At 42.7% G+C, this 22,152-nt stretch overlaps 2 protein-coding genes across 7 annotated transcripts in view; one reads left to right on the plus strand and one right to left on the minus strand.

Annotated features, from left to right (window-relative positions):
- Positions 1 to 1,215: 1,215 nt before the first annotated feature.
- Positions 1,216 to 18,337, minus strand: SNRPC (small nuclear ribonucleoprotein polypeptide C). 2 transcript variants are annotated; one of them, XM_077481440.1, is made up of 7 exons: positions 18,182 to 18,330; positions 18,011 to 18,053; positions 14,928 to 15,036; positions 5,377 to 5,466; positions 5,161 to 5,265; positions 4,348 to 4,428; positions 1,216 to 2,207 (listed from the first exon to the last, which is right to left on the minus strand). In XM_077481440.1, the coding sequence occupies exons 1-7, from the start codon at positions 18,187 to 18,189 to the stop codon at positions 2,083 to 2,085; spliced, it is 561 nt and encodes a 186-aa protein (XP_077337566.1). In that variant the 5' UTR covers positions 18,190 to 18,330; the 3' UTR covers positions 1,216 to 2,082. The 2 variants fall into 2 exon arrangements, with proteins under 2 accessions (XP_077337566.1, XP_077337567.1); XM_077481441.1 differs by lacking the exon at positions 4,348 to 4,428 and having other exon boundaries at positions 18,182 to 18,337.
- Positions 18,338 to 18,487: 150 nt separating this feature from the next.
- The window catches only part of ILRUN (inflammation and lipid regulator with UBA-like and NBR1-like domains), a 69,141-nt gene continuing 65,476 nt past the window's right edge, over positions 18,488 to 22,152 (plus strand). For 3 of the 5 annotated variants that reach the window (XM_077481436.1, XM_077481435.1, XM_077481438.1), the window contains exon 1: positions 18,488 to 19,022. In XM_077481436.1, coding sequence (XP_077337562.1) covers positions 18,865 to 19,022 — 158 coding nt within the window. In that variant the 5' untranslated portion in view covers positions 18,488 to 18,864. The remainder of the gene's footprint in view (positions 19,023 to 22,152) is intronic. The other 2 variants (XM_077481439.1, XM_077481437.1) reach the window with 2 other exon arrangements.

The following is a 22,152-nucleotide window of genomic DNA, read 5'->3' on the forward strand; positions in this document are numbered from 1 at the left end:
TAAAATCCAGTGACACGCGTGTGGGGCCGACTCTGGCTGTCTGTGTCAATGAAGGCAGCAGGGGGACTCGTAAGTGCACCCACACGGGTGCCCCCATGGAAAGCGGCTCTCCGTGGGGGCACCTGATGAAGAGGAGTCAGGAGCACCGCCAAGACTGCACTGTGCAAAACCCTTCCACAGAGCAGGCAAGTATAACATGTTTGTGATTTAAAAAACAAAACAAACACACCTTTACAATCACTTTAACAGAAGTCAATGCAAGTCATACCAAAAGTAGTGCAGGAACCTTTTTCCAAGTCGGAGTGACTCAATATGCGCGAATTAGAATGGTTCCATTGGCACTAATGGTGCACAACTTGTCATGTGACTTTGAACTCTCAAGTCACAGCAGTGTGAAACAGGGCTAAGGCTAGGCTCACACTGCTGCGATACGATTTTGAACAGACTTTCAGTGCAATTACATAGCGATACAACTTGGATAAGGTTTGTCTATTCTATGGTGCCAAAAATCACACCAAAGTAGTACAGGAACCTTTTCCAACAATCGCTCTGTGCCAAGACGCATCAAGGTGAACAGACACCATTAAAAGCAATGCAGTTTCCCTTGTCGTGCGATTCCGTGCGACTTAAGTCCCATCCAAAATAGCACTAGTGTGAAACAGGCCTTATACCTAGCAAAGGACCACATTTTGGCAATAGGTTACTATGTTTAACCTATTTAACATCTACACTCACTGGCCACTTTATAAGTTACACCTTGCTAGTACCAGGTTGGACCCCCTTTTGCCTTCAGAACTGCCTACATTTTCACGGCATAGATTAAACAAAGTGTTGGAAACATTCTTCAGATTTTGGTCCACATTGACATGATAGCATCATGCAGTTGCTGCAGATTTGTCAGCTGCACATCCATGATTCAAATCTCCTGTTCCACCACATCACTTGACTTTGGAGGCCACTGGAGTACAGTGGACTCATTCACTTGCACTATTCCTCCCACCGACACTAACAAGGAAGCACCATTCCTTCCACTGACACCAACGATAGTGCTTTTTTCCTTCTGCTGACACCAGTGATGAGACAATTTCTCCTTCGACTACAGACTTCTACTTCCACTGGCCACCCTAAAGTCTGAAGGATAGTAAACTGGCCATTTGTTTAGAAAGTCTGGAGACCCCCTGATCTAAACAATGGAACAAGTAAAAAGATAATGCAACAGGTCGAACACAATCTTTTAATTTAAAAAAAAAAAAAAAAAAGCAGTTCTTACAAAACAGTTGCTTTCTAGGAAAGAATACAAAACGTACATAAAACAAGTTTGTTTAAACACAAAGTCCAACTGTCTTGTGTGGAAATCTGTGCAACTTCCAATCCTAGATTTATTTTGGAAAATAAGTTGTCATACTACTGGGATGATTTTTAAAAAATAGTAAAAGCGGTACGGTTTGCCCGTCAGGGAAATAAGTCTAACGCCTTAAATAAGGAACGAAAACCCGTAAACCTTTGGAATATAAAAAGGTCAACATGTGCAGCCAACATGCATGCTAACAGTGCTGTTACGTTAAGGGTCAGTCCTCCTAAACTAAATTACTTTTCTGGAAAGGTGTCTGTCAATGAGTTTGAGGGCAAAATCTCAGCGAATGAGTTCATAGGGCTGCATGTTTGCTATGGAAGCAACAGGTCCCACTCACCATCTTGAATTTTTAATTTGACACCAAATAATAAAAAATAAAAAAAAACACAGGAGAAAGGGGAACATCCCATCCCCTGCTATAGAAGGAATGGGACGCCAAGGTAAAAATTAACAGATTGGAACCGTGGAAGGGGAATCCTGGTGTTGTAGTTCCCCAAGCGATACCTACTAAATTCCACCAATAACTAAAATATCACTTTTGGATGGTGTGACCCTTAACAGTTCAGTTTCAGAAAAACATTCCACAATATTTTTTTACCATGTTTTAAAAATTTTGAAGGCAGTTACAAAACAAAAATAGCATCTGGTAAGTAGTATTTTGGCCAGTAGGCTCTGTGACCCCTTATTGACAGACTATTTGAACAGCATTTACAGGAATGTAAAGATCTTTATCGGTCAGGGCGTGCCATGCCTGGACGAGCTTGAAGCATCATGGGACGGGATGGTGGACGCATCATTGGTGGACCTTGCATCATTTGCATGTGAGCTCCCATTGGTGGTCTCATACCAGGACCTAAATGGGACACAAAGAAAGCATCACTCATAAGGATTTAAATACTTACACACCATCACATTTATAACCAACATGCTAGCCTGTACTGCTTTTGAGAACTGAACCATTTGTGACTTGTATAAGTTGTAAGAAGGGAAACATCCAAAAACGTACTCAGAGCCTCAAATATGTTTCAGCTGGAAGTAAGCAAAGAACATTTAGTGGTACAGTATATTCCCTGGGAGTGTGTGTGTGTGTGTGTGTGTGTGTGTGTGTGTTATACTCTTTAGAAGTCGGTCTTTCAGAAGTGTGACAATTGGTACGCTTTTTTAGGATGTATATGAAATCGGCTACAACTCTGACAACTGTCCCAAGCATTTCTTATGTGACGGCAAGATAGAAATGTATCAAATATATCAGTTCCAGAGGAACTTGGTCAAATAACTGCAACAAGAAGAGGTCTTTGACACTTTTCTAGTTATGAATTTGTTGCAGCAATAGCACAATATAGTAACTTCTGTCACACTAACTGCAACTTTAAAATCATGCAATATGGAAGACATCTGTGTGACTGTGTGACACAGATGACAATGCAAGTTGCACTTGAACTTGCAGAAAGTAGTGCAGGTACCATTTAAAAAAAAAAAATCAGTGCAACTCCGCTGGAGTCAGAGTTGCACTGATTTGACCACTTCCATTGCAGACAATACGCTGCGACTTGTCATGCAATTTGAAAATATCAAAAACACATGACAAGTTGCACCAGTGTGACCGGGGGTTAAGTGTACCAAATAAGAACTACTTTTTTTTGCACATATTGCTAACATTGAAAACATCTGAGGTTTAAATTTTCAGAAAGTCTGCTGGCCACTTTTAACACTGCCAAAAAAGTGCTGTATATAAGTTAACTGTGAAGGTCAGAAAAAGATTTATGGGCGCCCTTATTAGCTATGGGACATTTAGTAATTAATTTTCTGCAGAGCGAGCCACACCAAAATTCTTCAATTTCAGATCGTAGTGACTGCATCAAATAGGGGAGGCTAGTAAACACCTTCAAAGGATTTTTTTTATTTTAGTCAACAATTTGTGGATAAGTATGCATGTGTGGTATTTCCCAGGGTTTATAGATTATATATAAAAATCACTACAGTTTACACTTTCACTTGCTATGGCAAGTAAGAGCTAGTGGTTTTAAGTAAAGGTCTGTCACTGCAGTGTCGGTCACCGAGTGGCCATTTTAGTCATCTAAAATGGTCACAGAAGTTGTGGTTTAAAGTGTTACTAAACCCAGCACCCTCCATTCACTATATCTGGTCTCCCACAGTACATGGAAATGCAATTATTTTTAGTAAATATAAAACTGCTAAATAATTTAGAGCTGTACGATTCAGGAAAAAATTTGAATCACGATTGGTTTTTGCTTAGAATAAAGATCATGATTCTCTTACGATTCTCGATGCATAACATCTTTCACATTATACAAAATAAATGGGGCTAAGTTTACAGTTTATTTTTATTTATTTTTATTCATTCATTGAAGTGGTTGCGTTTGAAAGACCATTGTGCAAATACAGCATGATATAAAATATTGCAACGACCGTCATTTTATTCTCTAGGGTCTAGAGTAATTTTCTAGCAGAAAATACTGGTTTTAACTTGCAAGCAACAAGTGAAAGAAAAAGGTCTGATCTTTACGTGGTTAAACTGACCTAGTTTTCAGACAGAAATTCATCCCTTTGATCTAAAAAACTAAAATGTTACAAGGTTTCCTTTTTATCTCCCAGCACCGAGCAATGTTAATAAACATTTTCCAGTTGGCTGCTTTTTAACAACTGAGCAGAGAACGGCTCTGCACTTGTTACATGGATGAATTTTGGAAATGCTGGATTAACATTGTGGGGGGTTGAACCAAGAATCGCAATTAAAAAAAAAAAAAAATGTTAACAATTAATCGTGCAGCTCTACTAAATACCTTTTATCAGCAGTATATAGCAGATTTGTGACTATCAGTTCCTGGTTAAGCTTGTAGAAGTTTACATACTGCAAGGAGCTGTCCTACCAGGATCCAGGACCCCTGACCCTCTGTCTTGACAGTGCCTTAGCTAAATCACATTCAATCTCCCAAGAAAAAAAACAAAAAAAACGCTCTAGCAATACACACCAAACTGAGCCTGTGCAGCCTGACTCCAAAGGCTCTGCCTTATCCGGACATGTTCTGGAGTCAGTGGAAGAAGAGGAGGATCTGCGCATACAAGATTAAACAGCCTTTTTACACAATGCAGAGGATTAATCCCTTAGGATCCACAGAGAATATAACAAGCATGCTTTACTGCATATACAGACAGATATTACTGTTGTGGGTTTAGTAACACTTTAATTTTTCACAGGGGATTGGCTTACTTCAACCTCACCAGCTTTGCCCAGATGTACACAAAAAAAAAAAAAAAAAAAAAAAAAACAACCCCCCCCCCCCCCCCCAGGGGTAGATTTAGATAAACTGGCAAGTGCAAAATCTGGTGCAGCGCTGCATGGTAGCCGATCAGCGTCTAACTTCAGCTTGTTAAAATTACGTTTTGACAAAAGACATGGAAGGCCGATTCTTTGGACAGCTGCACCAGTGCTGGGTTTGAGTGGTGCTGTATGCGTCTATGGACGCAAACAGCTCTACTTGGGAGCGAGCCCACATGTCTGCCCCCATAGCAAGCAGCTTGCTATGGGCACAGACACAGAAGAGGAGGAGAAGCGGACAGCGCCAGCGGCAGACCCCAGAAGAGGAGGGTTAGGGCTGTACTGTGCAAAACTATTGCACAGAGCAGGTAAGTATACCATGTTTATGGTTTTAAAATTAAAATAAATGGAAAATAAAAATAAAAAAGTAACCTTTACAACTGCTTTAAATGCAAAAAAAAAAAATTATAAAAAAAATAAATCCTATTTTTAAGTGCTGAGAATATTTAAAGCAAGAGTAGCTCACCATGGCCTACTGGCATCATCCCTGGTGGAGGAGGTCCCATCATTGGCATCATTGGAGGCCCAGCCATTGGCGGTGCAGGCATCATACCTGGACGTGGGGGTCCACCTATAAAAAAAAAAAAAAAAAAAAAAAAAAAAGGATAAAACAGGGGTAAAGCGATAAAACAAATCAAGCGTTTAAAAGCCACTGCTAAGAAATTAAATAAAACTCACTTACCTAGACTAGGTGGAGGTGGAATCATGGCACTTCCAGCTGGTGGTGCAGCAAAAGGAGTGGGTGGTATCTTTCCTTGCTGAAATGCAGCAGCTAGGAAAAAAAAAAAAAAAATAATGTTATGGGCGTTTAAAAGAAAACTGGAACATACTGTGCAACAGGAGGCACTATTGGGAGGTAGCCAAATATGCGCACCATCATATCCCAATATCACACGATCATAGAATGCTCGCCTTGATTTTACACATGTGGATCAAAAGATCCATTTCACTAAGTGACCTCAAACAAATACACTGCATAACCTCCACAATCACAGATTGCTGTGTACTCATTGAAAATACAAGACGTTTTCTAAAGAAGACGCTGAGTTAGTGACCCCCTATCATAACTGTACTAGGCAAACGTTGCAGCAACAGCATCCAGAAGATCAAAGCTTAAATTGTATCTGGTAAGAAATGTGACAGCTTTCACATATCCAGCAGCTGCTTGACAAACTTGCTTTGAATCTAGGAGCCAACAAAATAACAAAATTCCTTCCCAGCAAATAAGCAATTTTCTTCTCCACTGATGTGCAGTTAGAGAGGCAGCACCGATATTCTGCACTGATAGGGCTGCCCTCCCAGAACTGGATGACCGCTCTATAGTAGTATTTTGGCTATAGAAGGGTCAGCAAGTGGGAGGCAGATGCGGAAGGCTGACAAAAGCCCAGGCACCAGGATGCAATTTCTAGTTGCCATGGTGACTTGGCACCTGGGATTTGTTAAGCCTTGCCCAGTCATCCTCTCCCTCATGCTTCAGCGGTTGATGGCACTGATGTCATCAAGTACAATGCACTACCAATAGCCCTGCATTGTACAAGATGACAAGATACCATCCACAGACCAGAATGTATATTTGAGCCGCACCTGCTGAGAGTAATAATGCATTTCACTGCTCTCCTGGGCATAAAACATTTAGCCCGTGAAGTGCAGGGGTTGTCCCACTGCAAGTGTAGAATTTGTTTTTCCCAGAGACCGGATTTAAGAATTTTATTAACCACTTCCATGCTGCGCAAATTATAGCACTCTTCTCCTACATGTCCTACCAATCATTTTTAGGTAGAAAACTACTCAACCCCCAAACATTTTTTTTTAGTAGAGATCCTAGGGAATAAAATGTTGGTCATTGCAATTTTTTTTATGCAATTTTGGAAAAGAAAAGAAAAAAATAAAACCCGCAAAGTTAGCCCAATTTTTTTGTATAACGCGACAGATGTTACGCTGAGTAAATAGGATAACATATCATGCTTTAAAATTACGCACACTCGTGGAATGGCGTGAAACTGGTGCCTAAAATCTCCATAGGCGACACTTTAAAATGTACAGGTTACCCGTTTCAAGTTAGAAGTCTTGGGCTAGAAATATTGCTCTCACGTTGATACTGCACATATGTGGTTTGAACGGACGTGACCTATGTATGCGTGCGAGCTTTTATTTATTTTTTTGATTTTATTTAAAAAAAAAAAATATTACTTTATGCCTATTACAAGGAATGTAAACCCTCCCTTGTAATAATAGGGCATGACAGGTCCCTCTTTATGGAGAGATGTGGGGTCAATAAAACCTGAGGGGGGAGGAGACAAAAAAAAAAAAAAACCCCACACGCGTTCTTAGGCTTTCCAGCCAAGTCCCCAACATTGTTAACTTCCGCCAGCTCAGATGCGACGTTACCTTAGAGTCATAGGGACTGCCATTCTGTCAAAATAGCCAATCCATCAAGATCTCTAACTTGCATTTACTAGGGGTGCAATGGATAAAAAAAAAAAAAATAAATAAAAAAAAAAAAACTCACGGATTGGATCATTTTTCAGATCAGCAAATAATGGCATTTGCAAAAACCTGTGAAAATACCACCACCATATAGTCCCCACCATAATATCTACATGATCTCCCCCACTAGAGTATGGGCAGAGTATAGGCAGATGGCTGTCACTGCAATTATCACAGCAGCGCTGTGGGCACTACAGATCCAGCCCACAGCGCTGCTGCCATCCGATCTCTTCCCTCCACTGTGCAGATCGGTACAAAGAGGGGAGAGAGGAACTGGCACCACGACAGGACGCCGGTTTGTTTACAAGTGATCGCTCCGTCATTTGACAGAGCGATCACATTGTAAATGGCCTCCGGGTATACAAAGATGGCTGCCGCTCCGGAGCTAGGTCGAAGCTTTCCCAAGGCCGGGGCCACGGAGCACTCCACAGACCGCGGCATGTGCTGATCCGAACAGGGTAACCCGTTCGGATCACGGATCGGTGACTATCTGTTGCACCCCTACCAGTTACTGTAAACTGTCAGTAACTGGAGATTTCAATGTCACGTCATTTTGACAACACCAGTAAGAGTGTACACTGGTACACAAAGACTTTGCTGTTTTGATACAACAGCGGGTAACAAGGAAAAGTTGCCTCCACTGGACGTGGCCATTTTGTTGGTTAGTATCAGAGCGGAGTAACAATATCCACTCATAATACCTTGTACCAGAGTGCATATGGTTGCCGGTGTGTCAAAACAATTCATCAAATTCTCCAATTAAAAATGGTGCACAGTAACCGGAAGTGACGTAATTGAAGATCTTGATGAATTTGCGATTTTGACACAACACTGGGGACCGTCTGGCCCTCAGTTTTCTCTATGGCCAACTTGTGACGCATTCCTTCCCTAGCTTACCAATCGCATGGGCTCACTGATAAAAGCCCTGGAGGACAGCAAGGGGAACGGGTGTCCCCTCTCACCGCCTGTAAGAATGATCAAGCAGCTGAACAGCTGATTTGAATGTTCTTACAGTGCAGGGAATCGCCGGCTGAAATTTTTTTTATATCCGAATGCCTTTAACTGCAGGCATCATTCAGATATCCCCACTGAAAGCCCAGGACATCATATGACGTTCTTTGTTATGGAAGTAGTCATAGTCTGTAATCGTGTGGAATAAGCATGTGCAGAAGTTTACTTTCTGAAGAGCTGTGCAATTTCCCTTCTCTGCTCCCTGCATCATTAATTACATGCACACCTAAAAAGACAGGTTTGAAACAATTTGGTTGCTGAAAGAAAACTCCAGCAAGCATCCCCAGTAAATGCATTCCAGGATGACCAGTTTAAAATGAGTGGGGTATCCAGGTAAACAGCAGTAGCATCTGGCTAAAAATCTACTTTGCAGATAGTGCTCTTGGCATGCATAATTTTTAAAGGCCATACAAGGATATGGACTGTATACGGACCTGTTTTCACTGCAAGAAAAAGATGATCAAATGTACTACCACCTTCTCAAAACAATTTCAACAATTACGCCATCACAATAACGAATGTTATTGTAGAGCTCGATAAGATTCAAAATGTACTCAGCAGTACAGATGAAGAGGCATATTTTTAGATGAAATGTGATAGCAGGGAAACGGGTCTATTTTTAGGTTTGGTGGACACAGTATCTTTAATACTTCTGAAACGGGATACCTCCTTTTACTTTAGATGGTCAGAATGCTGTGTGCATTTTCTAGATAAGCATTTAGGCATGACTTCAGATAATTTTTTTTTAACCACTACAATACAGGGCACTTTCACCCCCTTCCTTCCCAGCCCAATTTTCAGCTTTCAGCGCTCTAGCGCTTTCAGTGACAATTGCGCGGTCATGCTACACTGTACCCAAATGAAATTGTTATCATTTTGTTCGCACAAATAGAGCTTTATTTTGGTGTTATTTATTCACGACTCCGTTTTTTTTTTTTTTGCGATATAAGCGCAAAAATAGCGGAAATTTGGAAAAAAAACAATATTTTCTTTTTTCTATTTGAAAAGAAATCCAATAAAATCAAATTTTGTCATAAATTTAAGCCAAAATGTATTCTGCTACATGTTTTTGGTAAAAAAAATTCCGTTAAGTGTATAATAATTGGTTTGTGTGATCACGGACATATGTACGCAAATGATCGTGTACATATGTGTGCAGGTGATCACGTACATATGTGTGCAGATAATCATTGGGACATGTGATTTTAGTGGGACATGTTTTTATTATTAGGGACATGTGTTTTTATTATTTGGGGACATGTGTGTTTTGGGGACATGTGTGGGGACTGTTTGTACTGTGTGGTGTGTTGTGTGTTTACACTACACTGATGATCAGTGAGTAAAAAGGTGTAAAAAGCAGCCCATACTCACTGATCATCAGCTGGCTGCAGCGTTCTGCTCTCCTCTCCTCAGGAGTGACTTCCGTGTGAGGAGAGGAGAGCCGATTGCCTAGCAACCGGCTGTTTGTTTACATCACATGACGGCCGTGATTGGACACGGCCGTCATGTGATCAGGAGGGCCAATCACAGAGCCCTCCTGCCGATCTGAGATGTGCCGTGTCCGGGTGACCCGAGCACATCGGGATCGCGCCGCTGCGCGGGCACGCGCGATCCCGCTACTCCTGAAGGACGTTCCTGAACGTCCTATCAGGAGTAGACGGCTCCCACCCGGCCGTATATATGCATTGGCCGGGTGGGAAGTGGTTAAATGCAGTGCAAAACTTCCAATTTTCAGCGCATGTTTCCTATGATATAGCAAATCCTAACATTTTGGGTTCAGGTCTACATTACAGTATCCTTTTATTTGACAGCCCACCTAAATAATCCATTATATTTAGTGGGAATGCTTCGGCAGTCCCACCATTGTTATTTGTTCATTTTTAATTTCATTATTCCGTACGTTTTTTGGCTCTGCATAACTTCCGCATACTTTTAGCTATTAAAACCATTCAACTTTTAAAATGTTCAGCTCTTTCAGCTAATGATGGGACTATAATTTTTCTACTATTTATAATTAAAGTGTTAAAAAGCTTAATATTTTAATAACATCAAAATGAATATGAGCATGCTTCGAATCCTTAAAATCTTCTTCCGCTCCCAAAAGTTTCAGCTCCTTCACACTTTCACCTACAGATGCCAAACTTTAAAATGTTCAAAAAATATTCAGCTATCTGGCTATATCTTTTCAGTTTGATATATTTTACAGTTTTTGTGAAAAAGCTGTTTAAAGTTTAGTGAGCATTGCAGGAGATTTTATCGATTAAACAGTGTATTGGGCTGCTTAAGGTGGAGGATGTCATACCTAGAGCACAGAGCCTTAAAAAAAATATCCTTCTCTATAAATTGCTCTCACGCCCAGAAGATCTACTTGTCATACACAATTTATACATCAAAACATAGGTTTTGATGTCTAGTTTGTCTAGGCAATGTGCTCAGTTTTGCGATATGCCCTTTACTTTTGGCTGGTTGAGCTTCCAAATGACAAGAGTTCTACACTTTCTTCCATTGACTGTACTGTATAAAAATTCCAGCAAAACACACAGCCAACCTTTTTAAATCGCTGACATGGCCACATTTTTAAGTTCATTGATATAAATTTTATACCAATACTTTCAGTAAGGCCGTGTGTGTAACGATGAAGTCGCTGTTTCCATAGCATGTAGTGTTGAGGATTTATTAAAGAGGAAGTAAACCCTGATGAGTTTACTTCCTCTCTCATTCCCTGCAAAGGTAAAGCATAATGGACTACTATGCATCGCATAGTAGCCCATTATGTGTCACTTACCTGACACATGAGCCAGTGAAGTTACCGCTGTCCCCTGTAGTCTGGCGCATCCATCTTCTCGGTGGGTCTCACTGCTCCGCCGCTGTCATTCGGCGAAGCCGCGATGACGTCACTCCCGCGCATGCGAGCCGCCACCCGCTGCATATCGCCGTTGACCACAGGGCACTCAGTGCACCGCTGTCTACGACGAATGCGCTGTAGACAGCGGTGTCTGTCTTTCAGGAAATATCTCCTAAACTGTGTAGGTTTAGGAGATATTTCTTGGACCTACAGGTAAGCCTTAATCTGCGTTTACTACGTTACCTGCCAAAAACCTTTGTCATTTTGGCTAGCCGTTCCATTGATACATGCCTGCTATGGATTGCTGTGCCTTACTGCTTTGTTAGTCAGCCTAAATCTGCTCACTGGACAAAAAATTATGATGCAGATTCCCAGTCCAATGAGCAAGCTGGAAGTGGAGTGGTGGCACAGAAGATACATGGTTTATTCAAAAACAATTACCGGCCTGTCTCTGCAGTATGCAAATTGTGTCTATGTGATATAGATATAGATATCCTGGCCAGATACCTCCACAGATGTCACCCCAAAATTATCACTACTTTAAGACTGCCATTTCCAGGTTGGCTAGATTTCCATCTCTCACTGCATGCTGTGGTTCCTTCTGACAGCCCTTACTACTGTGTACTAAAGTAACGTATGGGTCAGCAAATGCCAGAGTGCAGAGGGGCATTTAGGGATCCTACAATCCAAGAAATATGCTGAGTTTTTAGGCAGGAACCTCTCAAGACCACAGAATGGCAGCACAGTCATTGGGACATTATCAAATATTTTCCAAGAAACACACTTATACTGTGGTGACAGGGTCTCTAAATGACCTGCTTATGACAGAATGGAAACTGCCATTTGCTGTATTCTACCCCTGAAAATGGTTTGGCTACCATGCTGAACTCCAGGCAAAATTAAAAAAAAAAAGAGAAAAGAAATCTGCAATATAAAAATAGGCTAAAGGAGAAGTATGGCCAAAGCTCTTTTGATAGTCACAGGAGTGCACTTAGTTCTGCACTGCTGTGACCCAGATTCAGCTGGCAGCAGGCTAAAATCTGCCATCAGCTGACATCACATAGCCGATCCAGACAATGTCATCAGAATCCACCCAGATGCTAGGCTAGAAGCTTGCTCAGCCTCAGCATGCCGCTGACAGCCTGAGCCAACCACTCCTGCCCCTCCAAAGTCCTGGGCAGAGCACAGACAGTCACTACTTGCTCAGAGCACACCCAAGAACTGAGCGATCTTCAAATAACTCCGTGTAAAGCTGGTGGGGGGCAGCTGACATGTCAATCTGAGATACGGCTATCTAGGCAAGTATGAACGTTTATTTTTTGGATCCTACGCTTTCGTGAGGCGTTTGCCGTTACTTTATTATTTACACTTTTAAGTAGCCTTGATATAGTTAGGCTCTTGCTATAATTCCAGCGCTGCAATACTCATACACAGAAGCCATACTGTGGTTGTCTACTCTTACTCTCCCCTTTTCCATTCACAGAACACAATGTATCCTGTGAGCTATTCACAGAATACAAAGCGTTCTGTAAAGCGCAGACAAAGCGCTTTAACATTCCAATATGAAAACTGCAGCAGCAGGCCAGAAGTATATAGTGTAAATCTTAAAGTAATGACAGCAATACGTAGAGTAAAACACCTATTTTTTTTTTCTACTTTTAGTCAAATTTGAGACATCCCCAAGACATGCTATGTGTTCCTATTCACACAATATAGTTTACTTTATATTATAAAATGACTTAATAGTTTTCTGATAAAGTGTCATGACTGACAAGCATTCTAAGCTAGCTCAGCATTGTGTCCCAATAGCGGGGATGGGCTCAAATCCAGTTCATTGACATACAATGGAGAAGTCCATCTCCTAAAATCTTTAACCTTTTGTTAATACAGTGGTGTTAACATCTAGTAAAACCGGTCAGATATCTGCCTCCAGACAAGGTTAATTATAGTAAACACACCTTCCCAGCCCCCTCATAACAAACAGCTCCAGAAACAAGCATCAAGAAAGGAAAGCTGTAATTTTTAAATATTGGTAATATGTGGAATCAACATTGCGGTGTTAAAGCGGAGTTACAAATAAAAAATGCGATAAATACTGCAGCTGCTGACTTAATAATCGGACACTTACCTGTCCCGGGGTCCAGCGATGCAGGGGCAACCCGGCGCCTCTACACAGCACCAGCATTGTCACTGTGGGCGTTCTGCTGTGGCTTCATAGCCGGGCACGCACTGCATATGTGCCAGCAATCATCTGGGATCTGTGACATATCCAAGAGGCTTGCCGAGAGGGAGTGGGGAGACGTGATCTTCCCTCCGGCGCCGCAGTGGCTTGTGAGGAAGTGGGAGCTGGAGCCCACCAAACCCCCCCTCAAAAAAAGCTGCTTATAGGCATCTCTTATAAATGAGTTCCCTAGCTCAAAAACGATTTTCCCAGTTAAGGGAACATATAAAGCATTCCACAAACAGAGCAGGCTCACCTGCAGGCAGCCATTTTCTACATGAAAAAAGCACAACACCAGAAACCCAAACATTGCTTTTACAAGGTAGCTGAGGACTCAGTGCGAGTCTGCAGAAAATCCAAAAAGCAAAGATGGGAGCTATTGAAACTAGAAAAGGAAAAATGCACACATGCAAGGCAATATACAAACAAGCAAAAAGAAGGTCCTCAGCACACTTTGAGGCTAGACAGGGGAAAAGAAATACCTACACACACACCAGAGGTTCTAACACCCATATCATCGTAGGTCCCCATTCTAACGCAACAATGTTTCGGCTCATTACCCTTATGCCAAACTAGGCTCAACATGGACTCCCAATCCAATTTTCCCTATTCACCTTTGTACACACACAGTCCGCCCACGCTTAAAGTACATGGACTTTTTTTAAAATATTGTATTCAGGCGTTTATACCGCCATATGCTTAAAATGACGCCCCTGTAACTGTGCAACACATGCATATTATTGCCTGAAAAACTTCTCTCCTAGAATGCTTCCTTCCTTGCCCAGCCCAGGAAACAAATGCCTGAAGGTTGCTACATGTGCAAAAACACCTGTACAAAGCTTGTAAAATACCCCCCAAAAACATTCAAAATTACTAGTAATACATTCTGCTGTGGTGTGAATATATATTGAAAAGGAGAAATTAAGCCTGTGATGATTTGCCTCTCCAACAGTGCGACGTCCCTCACATGGCCTGGTCCCTGGCATCTTCTACCTGGCTTCCTTCAGGTGCCAGTCTGTGGCCATCTTCATTGGCCACCGCGGGATGACATCACTCATGCACATGTGCAGAAGGTTCAGTCCACCCCCGATATAGAGTACGTGATCTGTGCTGGAATGTAAACCGAGCTGTGCATGGGCAGCTCAGTACACATTTAAACAAAACGCACACGAATGGAAACTGTCAGATTTATTTCATTGCAAAAGACGTTGCATTTTTCTTCTGCAATAATGAGGCTGCCTTCTTGCAGTTATTAGAACCTTGAGACTTTAGCTCTAGCTTAAAGTGGTTTTAAAGTTACTGCAAGGCAGTCCCTGCATTTAGTGGAAAAAAAAAAAAACAACCCAACACACACTTCACCACTGGTGCCATGTTCTGTGTCTATGGACACATGCAACCTGCTATGGAGGCAGACGTAGAAGGAGGGGGAACAGAGCGCTAGTAGGGAACCTCAGAAGAGGTGGTAAGGGACCACGCTGTGCAATGACATTGAGCAGGCAAGTATAATGTGTTTAATTTTTATTTTAAACTTGACCTTAAAAACCCTTAAAAAAATAAAATTTGCCAGGGGCAAATGCACGAATATGCCTACGTGGACACTTCTCTATGCAGATAATCCATGCCAAGTTCCTAAGGCAGTACAAAAGTTGAAGGAAAAAACCCCACTTACTGGTTTTATCAATAAGACTCTGCGCCTGCTCTTCCATCCATTTCTGATAGTAATCCTTTACATTTTCCTTGTGTTTTCTTCCACTACAATGAGTCTTACGAACTGAAGGCTGGAGAATAAAAAACACAAATTAGCCAGTTTACCAGTAGAACCACTGCTGTGACTGAGTTATAGGGGTATAGAAGCTTAGGAATTGTGCAGCAAAAGCTGACAGGAGAGGATTTAACATCTAAATAGCTGGGCTCTACCCTCCACTCAAATATATGAAGTGTTCTCAATCACTGACACACTGCCAAGCATATTCAACAGCCAAGGAGTCACAAAAGTCCTGTGCAAGTTGCTATACAAATACTACACAACTAGTACAAGACTTGTGCCATTCTGTTGCTGAAATTAAACCTTTGTCAGCAAATATAACCACACGCGTGACATTGAATATTAGGTGGCAACTTTATCTCTATAAAACAAAAATGCACTAGTTGTTGGTAAAGCTTAGGGCGCATGAATCTGTACTCCATGTGAGGGCCATGTTTTTTTTTTTATATCAGAAAAAAAAAAAAAAAAAAAAAAAAAAAAAAAACACACACACAACACATTACATAGCATATCAACAAGAATGTCATTTGGAACATCAGCAAAATCAAGAGGGCCATGTTTACATGCATGGGTGTTACTTGTATCCCTATACATGCAGTCCTAGGGTCTGTTCAGGGCTGTGCACCTGCATCAATGTCACATTGGAAGCAGTGGCTGTATCTGTGCAGCTGCTGTGTGCCAATTAAGAGCAATGTGAACGCCTACACGGGGACGCATGGAACACCTATGCATCCCCATGAGGGTAAACAAGGCCCTCACATGGGGTATGGCTTCATACTCCCCATGTGAACGAATCCCAAGTCTAGGTTTACACTATTGCAGGTATCGCACTTGTGCTTGCATCCACAACCAAAACACAATGCTCTTTAACTACTGCCCATCCGGCCAATGTATATATATTGCCGGGTGGGAGCTCTGTCCTGCCTGGACGCAGCGGCGCGATCCCAATGCGCTCGTGTCACCCGGACACGGTGTATCTCGGATCGGCAGGAGGGCTCTGTGATTGGCCCTCCTGATCACAAAGGCCTTGTCCAATCACCGCATGCTAGGCAATTGGCTCTCCTCACACGGAAGTCGCCGCTGAGGAGAGCAGATCGCTGCAGCCAGCTGGTGATCAGGGAGTATGAGCTGTTTTTTTTTTTTTTACAGCTTTTTACTCAATGATCAGTCTAGTGTAAAACAGTGTAAACACGTCCCCCACTAAAATCACATGTCCCAATGATTATCTGATCACATATGTCCGTGATCACACAAACCAATTACACACTTCATGTTTTTTGGTAAAAACCAATTCCATTTAGCAGAATACATTTTGGCTTAAATTTGACAAAATTCGATTTTATTGGATTTCTTTTAAAATAGAAAGAATTTTTTTTTTTTTTTTACGAATTTCCACGAATACCACCAATATAAAGCACTATTTGTGCAAACAAAATGATAAAAATTTAATTTGGGTACAGTGTAGCATGACTACGCAATTCAATTGTCATTGAAAGTGCGAGAGCACTGAGAATTGGGCTGGGAAGAAAGGGGGCAAAAGTGCCCTGTATTGTAGTTAAAGATGTGCAGGGCTGCCATTTATTCTTAAACGGCACTCCCACACATCTTAAAAACGCAGTGCATTTGCAGGTGCAGAAACCGCTGGGAAAATATTTAGGTGGGTTTACATGTGATATCTCCATCATTTGACGGAACAATCACATGGTAAACAGCCACTACCAGTGGCTGTTTACCGCTATCCGTGATGCGCCGGGTATTCTGGACCTGGATGTTTGCGGGTGTGCGCCTCACATGGGGCGTGAAAGCAACATTCTGGGAGAACGTACACGGACGTCCACCTGGAAAAACACAACTGCGCTGTAGCCTTCTTTCAGCTATTGCGCGGTCGGCAAGTGGTTAAACCCTTGTGTTCCTAACTCCATTTTTGAAACTCAATTGGTTCTCCGGCAGCCTTTATATAACAATTTGTGACTTTCATCATTCATCAACCTTATGCACACATTTTTGTATCGCCCGCTACTGCTGATTTAACATTAGGACACTTACCTGTCCTGGCGCCCAGTGATGTCAGCACTGCAGCTATTTCAGGGAACTCGACAGTGTAGCCCTTCAGCTTCACAAGCCAGGACCCTACTTGCGCAATGCACTAATGTAATTTGCTGCGGTGGGGTCAGAGTACCTATAAAAAAACAGGTAACCGCTGCCCCCACAAAAGGTGTTAAATGTGGCACCCGGGGGGGGGGGGGGGGTATTGCATATTATTTGGCACAGCACATGTGTAGTTTGAATTCTGGTGTACCCTGCATCTGGGAATAGCGCCGGCTGCTTTACATTGTTTCACAATCATGTTTTTTTTTTTCCCTTAGTTCCTTTTTTTTTTTAATACAAGTCAAGAGCGCTTTCACTCTGAGGTGCTTGAAAACCGGCCATAAAATGCCAAGCACTTTTAAAGGTGTTGGTGTGTATTTTTGAAGGCCGCGTAGCTCAAACTTCTTCAAGAACCATTTCGAGGAATTTTCGAAGCACTTTTCAAGTGCTTCTCATTCATTTAAATAGAGGGGTGCTCCAAAGATGTTGCTTGCAGGAGTTCTCTCACCTCCCCACCAGAGCACCACCCCAGTGTGAAAGCATTCATTGATTTAAATTGGAAATAGGTTTTAAAGGTTTTTTTTTGCCAAAGTGCTCAAAAAGCTCCTCAGTGTAATAGGAATAAGAGCCATTTCACGTATTTTTGGGAAATCTAAAGAGAACTGCACATATAGCATATCTTATGGCCAGCTAAACAGTGTTTAGCAAGAGGACCCTAGATACATGCACATTGGTTTCCTGATTAATCAGCGGGATGGGGCTACATATAAAGTCCTCACATATTGCAGCAGCAATTAGCACTCATTTAGAAAATACACACTAAAAGCAATTCGTAAGAGACAACTTGCTTAAGTAAATGAATGTATAAAATGTGCCATGGTAAAGTATGATCAACTTACCGAGTCATGGGTGAGGTAGGTATCACAGTAGTCGCAATAAAACCTGCAGAGAAAGCATTTTACACGTTAACTTCGTCACATGTAAACCCAACAGCGTGTATATAAAGCACACTCGCCCAAATATGTGAAGCAATCCGTCGACAATCACGGTTTCCCGGCTCATACACTCACTTCGGCATGGTTCCGAACACCAACTCGCCACCTTTGTCTCCACCGGAAGCAATGCGCGCAGCAGCCCGCCGAGGTTAAAGTTTACCGGAAGTGACGTCGGAGGGCGCACTTTAACTGCGACTTTCCTCTTCCCTAAGGGCAAATTAATCCCATCACTACCAGGCAACAAATAACGTCATACAGCCCTGAATAAATGTTTATAAACACAACTGTGACTCTCACAGCCACTGTGTACATATTTGCTAAAGCTAAGCCTCTCTTTCAGGCGTTTAATCTGTGAGGGGGCGGGGCGTCAGCTGAAATGCGTCTCAACCGTCTCTGCCGTTACGTCATGACGTGTCTAGCGCTCAGGAAGCGGGGAGGCCCCGAGTGGCCTGCTGCGGAACCGGAGACCGGGGCCCTTGAGTAAAGGTCCCGGTACGGTGACGGTGGCACGTGCGGAACGTACGGGCTGAGTTTATCGGGTCAAAGGTCACCGGCGCGGGGGTCAAAGGTCACTGCCGGTGTCGCTGAAGGAACCACAGCCTCCCGGGAGGGGGGTGAACCCGGGAGAGGTCTGAGCGGAGCGGGAGCGGCGGAGTCCGCCCATGTCAGTGGTACCCGAGGGCCAGAACGCGGGCCGGACACAGGACACCTAGACGTGTTAGTCTCTGTGAGGAGGCTCCCTGCTCCGGCCTGGTGTCATGGAGGGCATGGACGTGGACCTGGATCAGGAACTCATGCAGAAGTTCAGCTGTCTGGGGACCACCGATAAAGACGTGCTCATCTCTGAATTCCAGAGGCTACTGGGCTTTCAGCTCAATCCTGCGGGCTGTGCGTTCTTCCTGGACATGACCAACTGGTAAGTGCTCCTCTACATCTGTCCATCAGGATTGCACATGCTTGGTTTCCACTTCCCTGATGGCTCTTACACGGGGGCTTAAAGTGAGGTTCTAGGCTACAACTTACTCCTCTTAAACCTGCTCCCACCTTCCTTCTAACCCCTATTCTGACTACCCTGTAGGAGGAAGATGCATATACTTATTCTCGTGGTGCTCTGGTCATGTGACCCCCCCCCCCAAGCAGCAGCTGCAGGCGAGAGGAGAAGGTGCCAACGGGCAGATATGTCCTCAGTAAGCCTACTATGTGAAATCAGTTGTCGTCTGTCCTATCTCTCCCTTGAAGCCGCTGCTGGGAGCCACTTGCGTGCCCAGGTTGGAGTGCCCTGAGAATAGGTAAGTATCTAAGCATCTTCCTTCTGTTCAAGGTATATGCAATTAGCGGACCTCCAGCTGTTGCAGAACTACAAGTCCCATGAGGCATAGTAAGACTGACAGCCACAAGCATGACACCCAGAGGTAGAGCATGATGGGACTTGTAGTTTTGCAACAGCTGGAGGTTCATTAACTGCATATCCCTGTTCTACAGGGTAGTTAGAAGCTTGGCGGGAGCAGTTTTTTAGGCCCTTTTCACACGGGGCAGACTCAGTTTTGATCAGCATGAGACCTGTCCTCTGATTAGAGCAGGCAGATGACAGGTCGGTGTCCGCTCGGTTTCTGCAGAGAAAGTGGACACGGACAGTGCCCACTCTACTCTACTGGTGGCTGGGTGTATACAGACTCCGCTGTCTGTTTACATCCGATCCGCCAAGGTGGAGGACAGACCCCCTTCCATATTTCTTGTGGATCATATTAGGGGTAGGTGGATGTAAACAAGCAAAAAAAAAAACAATGGAGGCACCTCTTAATGTGGACTGTAACATATACAGTAAACCACAGTAGTAAAAACTCACATTTTAATACCTGATGATGGGCACATCTTCATGTGTAGAGTTCGGTGATTTATCCATGGCACTAGTCTGCAGGTAGAGTCGTCTTGGCTGGCAAGATGGTGGTGTGTAGGAGGAAAGCCAAGAGATAGGGGTGGAGCCAGCGGGTGTAAACAAGCACAAGTCTGTTTACACCCGCTGGTCCATAGGGGTGAAGGGATCATCCGATCAGGTCCACGTAAAAAACTGACAGGCCGACCTGATTGGAAAGGTCTTGTGAAAGGGGCCTAAAGCTTAGTTCTAGCATAAAATCCTACTTTAAAGCAGTAGTAAACCGCTGGGTGTTTTTCTTTGTTTTTTTATTTTAATGTAAACCTGAAAGGCAATGTCATAATGTGCTAGTATGCATCGCATGCTGGCACATTATGTGAAACTTACCTGAAAACTAAGCCTTCCAGCGGCATGCTGTCGCCATCTTCACCCAGTCTTCTTTTTGGGTTTATGGACTTTGGTTGTGTGAGTGGGAGTGCTGTTTATGGCACATGACTCTGAAGGAATAGCAAAGGTATGCCGCTCCTTCGGAGCGCATGCGCCGGTGATGTCACCGGCGCATGTACAGTAAATAACTCCTAAACGGTGAGAGCCCTTTCACACTGGGGCGTTTTTCATTCACTTTAACGTTAAAAAATGCACCTGAAAGAAGCCGCAACTGTAATCCCAATGTAAAAGCCCGAGTATTTTCACACTGGGGTGTTTTTCAGGCGCTTTAGCGTTAAAGCGCCTGAAAGAAGCTGCAACTGCAATCCCAATGTAAAAGCCCAAGTGCTTTCACACTGAGGCGCTGCTCTGGCAGGGCGTCAAAAAAAAGTCCTGCAAGCAGCTGTATTCACCGCTCCAAAAGTGCCCCTTCCCATTGAAATCAATGGGAAGCGCTGTAAAACGCCTGAAAAAACGCTATTGGCAGCAGCGTTTTGTGGGCGCTTTTAACCCCTTTATTTGGCCATTAGCTGGGGTTAAAAGCACCCCAATAACGCTCGAAAAACGCTGGTAAAGCGCTGCTAGTTTAAGCGGCGCTTTATGAGCTTTTTTCGGGCGCTGACATTGTGAAAGGGCAGCACTTGGGCTTTCACATTTGGACTGCAGATGAGGCTTCTTTCAAGCGCTTTACAGGCGCTTTTTTTAAACGCTAAAGCGCCTGAAAAACGCCCCAGTGTGAAAGGGGTCTGACGTTTAGGAGATATTTAAAGTACCTATAGGTAAGTCTATAATAAGTTTAAAAGGAAAGCTGGAATGAAAATGCCGGGTAGTCGCTCACACCAAACCCATAGGCAGTTCCATCCAGTCATATAGCAAATTGGACTATACCGGTACTTGATAATGAAAATTTTAAAATGTGTATATAATTTTAATAAAGACACAAAACAATGACAAAATATCACTTAAAAAGTACAGTAATATGCACATACTATGAGTATCGCCTCTGATCTATATCATTAGAATACCATATGAAGTACCATCATCCAGAAATTACAATTTTAAAAGGAAAGCTGGAATGGTGAGCTGATCTCCCTTTTTAAATACATGAGGAATTTATGTGAAATGAATAACTTTATGATAACCGATTTGCTCATGTGTGTTTTTATGTATGTATTATCTAATGTTCATGATGTTTTTGTATAGATATCCTCCTGAAGAAGCGGGCCTTTTCCCGCGAAACTAGTCGAGGAAATTTTGTGCACCTCTATGTTCGAATTCTTCCTGTGGAGAACCTGTCAGGAATGCTCTAACTGTGATGTGCATATTACTGTACTTTTTAAGTGATATTTTGTCATTGTTTTGTTTTGTGTCTTTTTATTAAAATTATATACATTTTTAAATTTTCATTAGTTTTTGTTCATTATCAAGTACCGGTATAGTCCAATTCACTATATGACTGGATGGAACTGGGTTTGGTGTGAGCGACTACCCGGCATTTCCATTCCAGCTTTCCTTTTAAAATTGTAATTTCTGGATGATGGTACTTTATATGGTATTATAATGATATAGATCAGAGGCGATACTCATAGTATGTTAAGTCTATAATAAGGCTTACCTATAGGTAAAATTCATGCATGAGAGTTGACATGCCACATTCTCTAGGCTTTGCTGTAGCCTGTCCCCTCCATTAAATTCAATTGCAATGCTTTAAAGACATAAGTTGAACATGTAAAAAATGCTAGTGTTT

The sequence above is a fragment of the Lithobates pipiens genome, unplaced genomic scaffold, assembly GCF_037356315.1.
Source record: "Lithobates pipiens isolate NorthernLeopardFrog02 unplaced genomic scaffold, aLitPip1_a1.2 Scaffold_16, whole genome shotgun sequence".
NCBI classification, from domain to species: Eukaryota; Metazoa; Chordata; class Amphibia; order Anura; family Ranidae; genus Lithobates; species Lithobates pipiens.

Bases quoted from the DNA above. Each gene is read 5' to 3' on its own strand.
- SNRPC (XM_077481440.1), bottom strand. The intron at 15,037-18,010 runs GTAAGTTGATCA...TTTATTCTCCAG, and splicing joins CCTACCTCACCCATGACTCG to CCTTCAGTTCGTAAGACTCA. The intron at 5,467-14,927 runs GTAAGTGGGGTT...TTTTTTTCCTAG, and splicing joins GAGTCTTATTGATAAAACCA to CTGCTGCATTTCAGCAAGGA.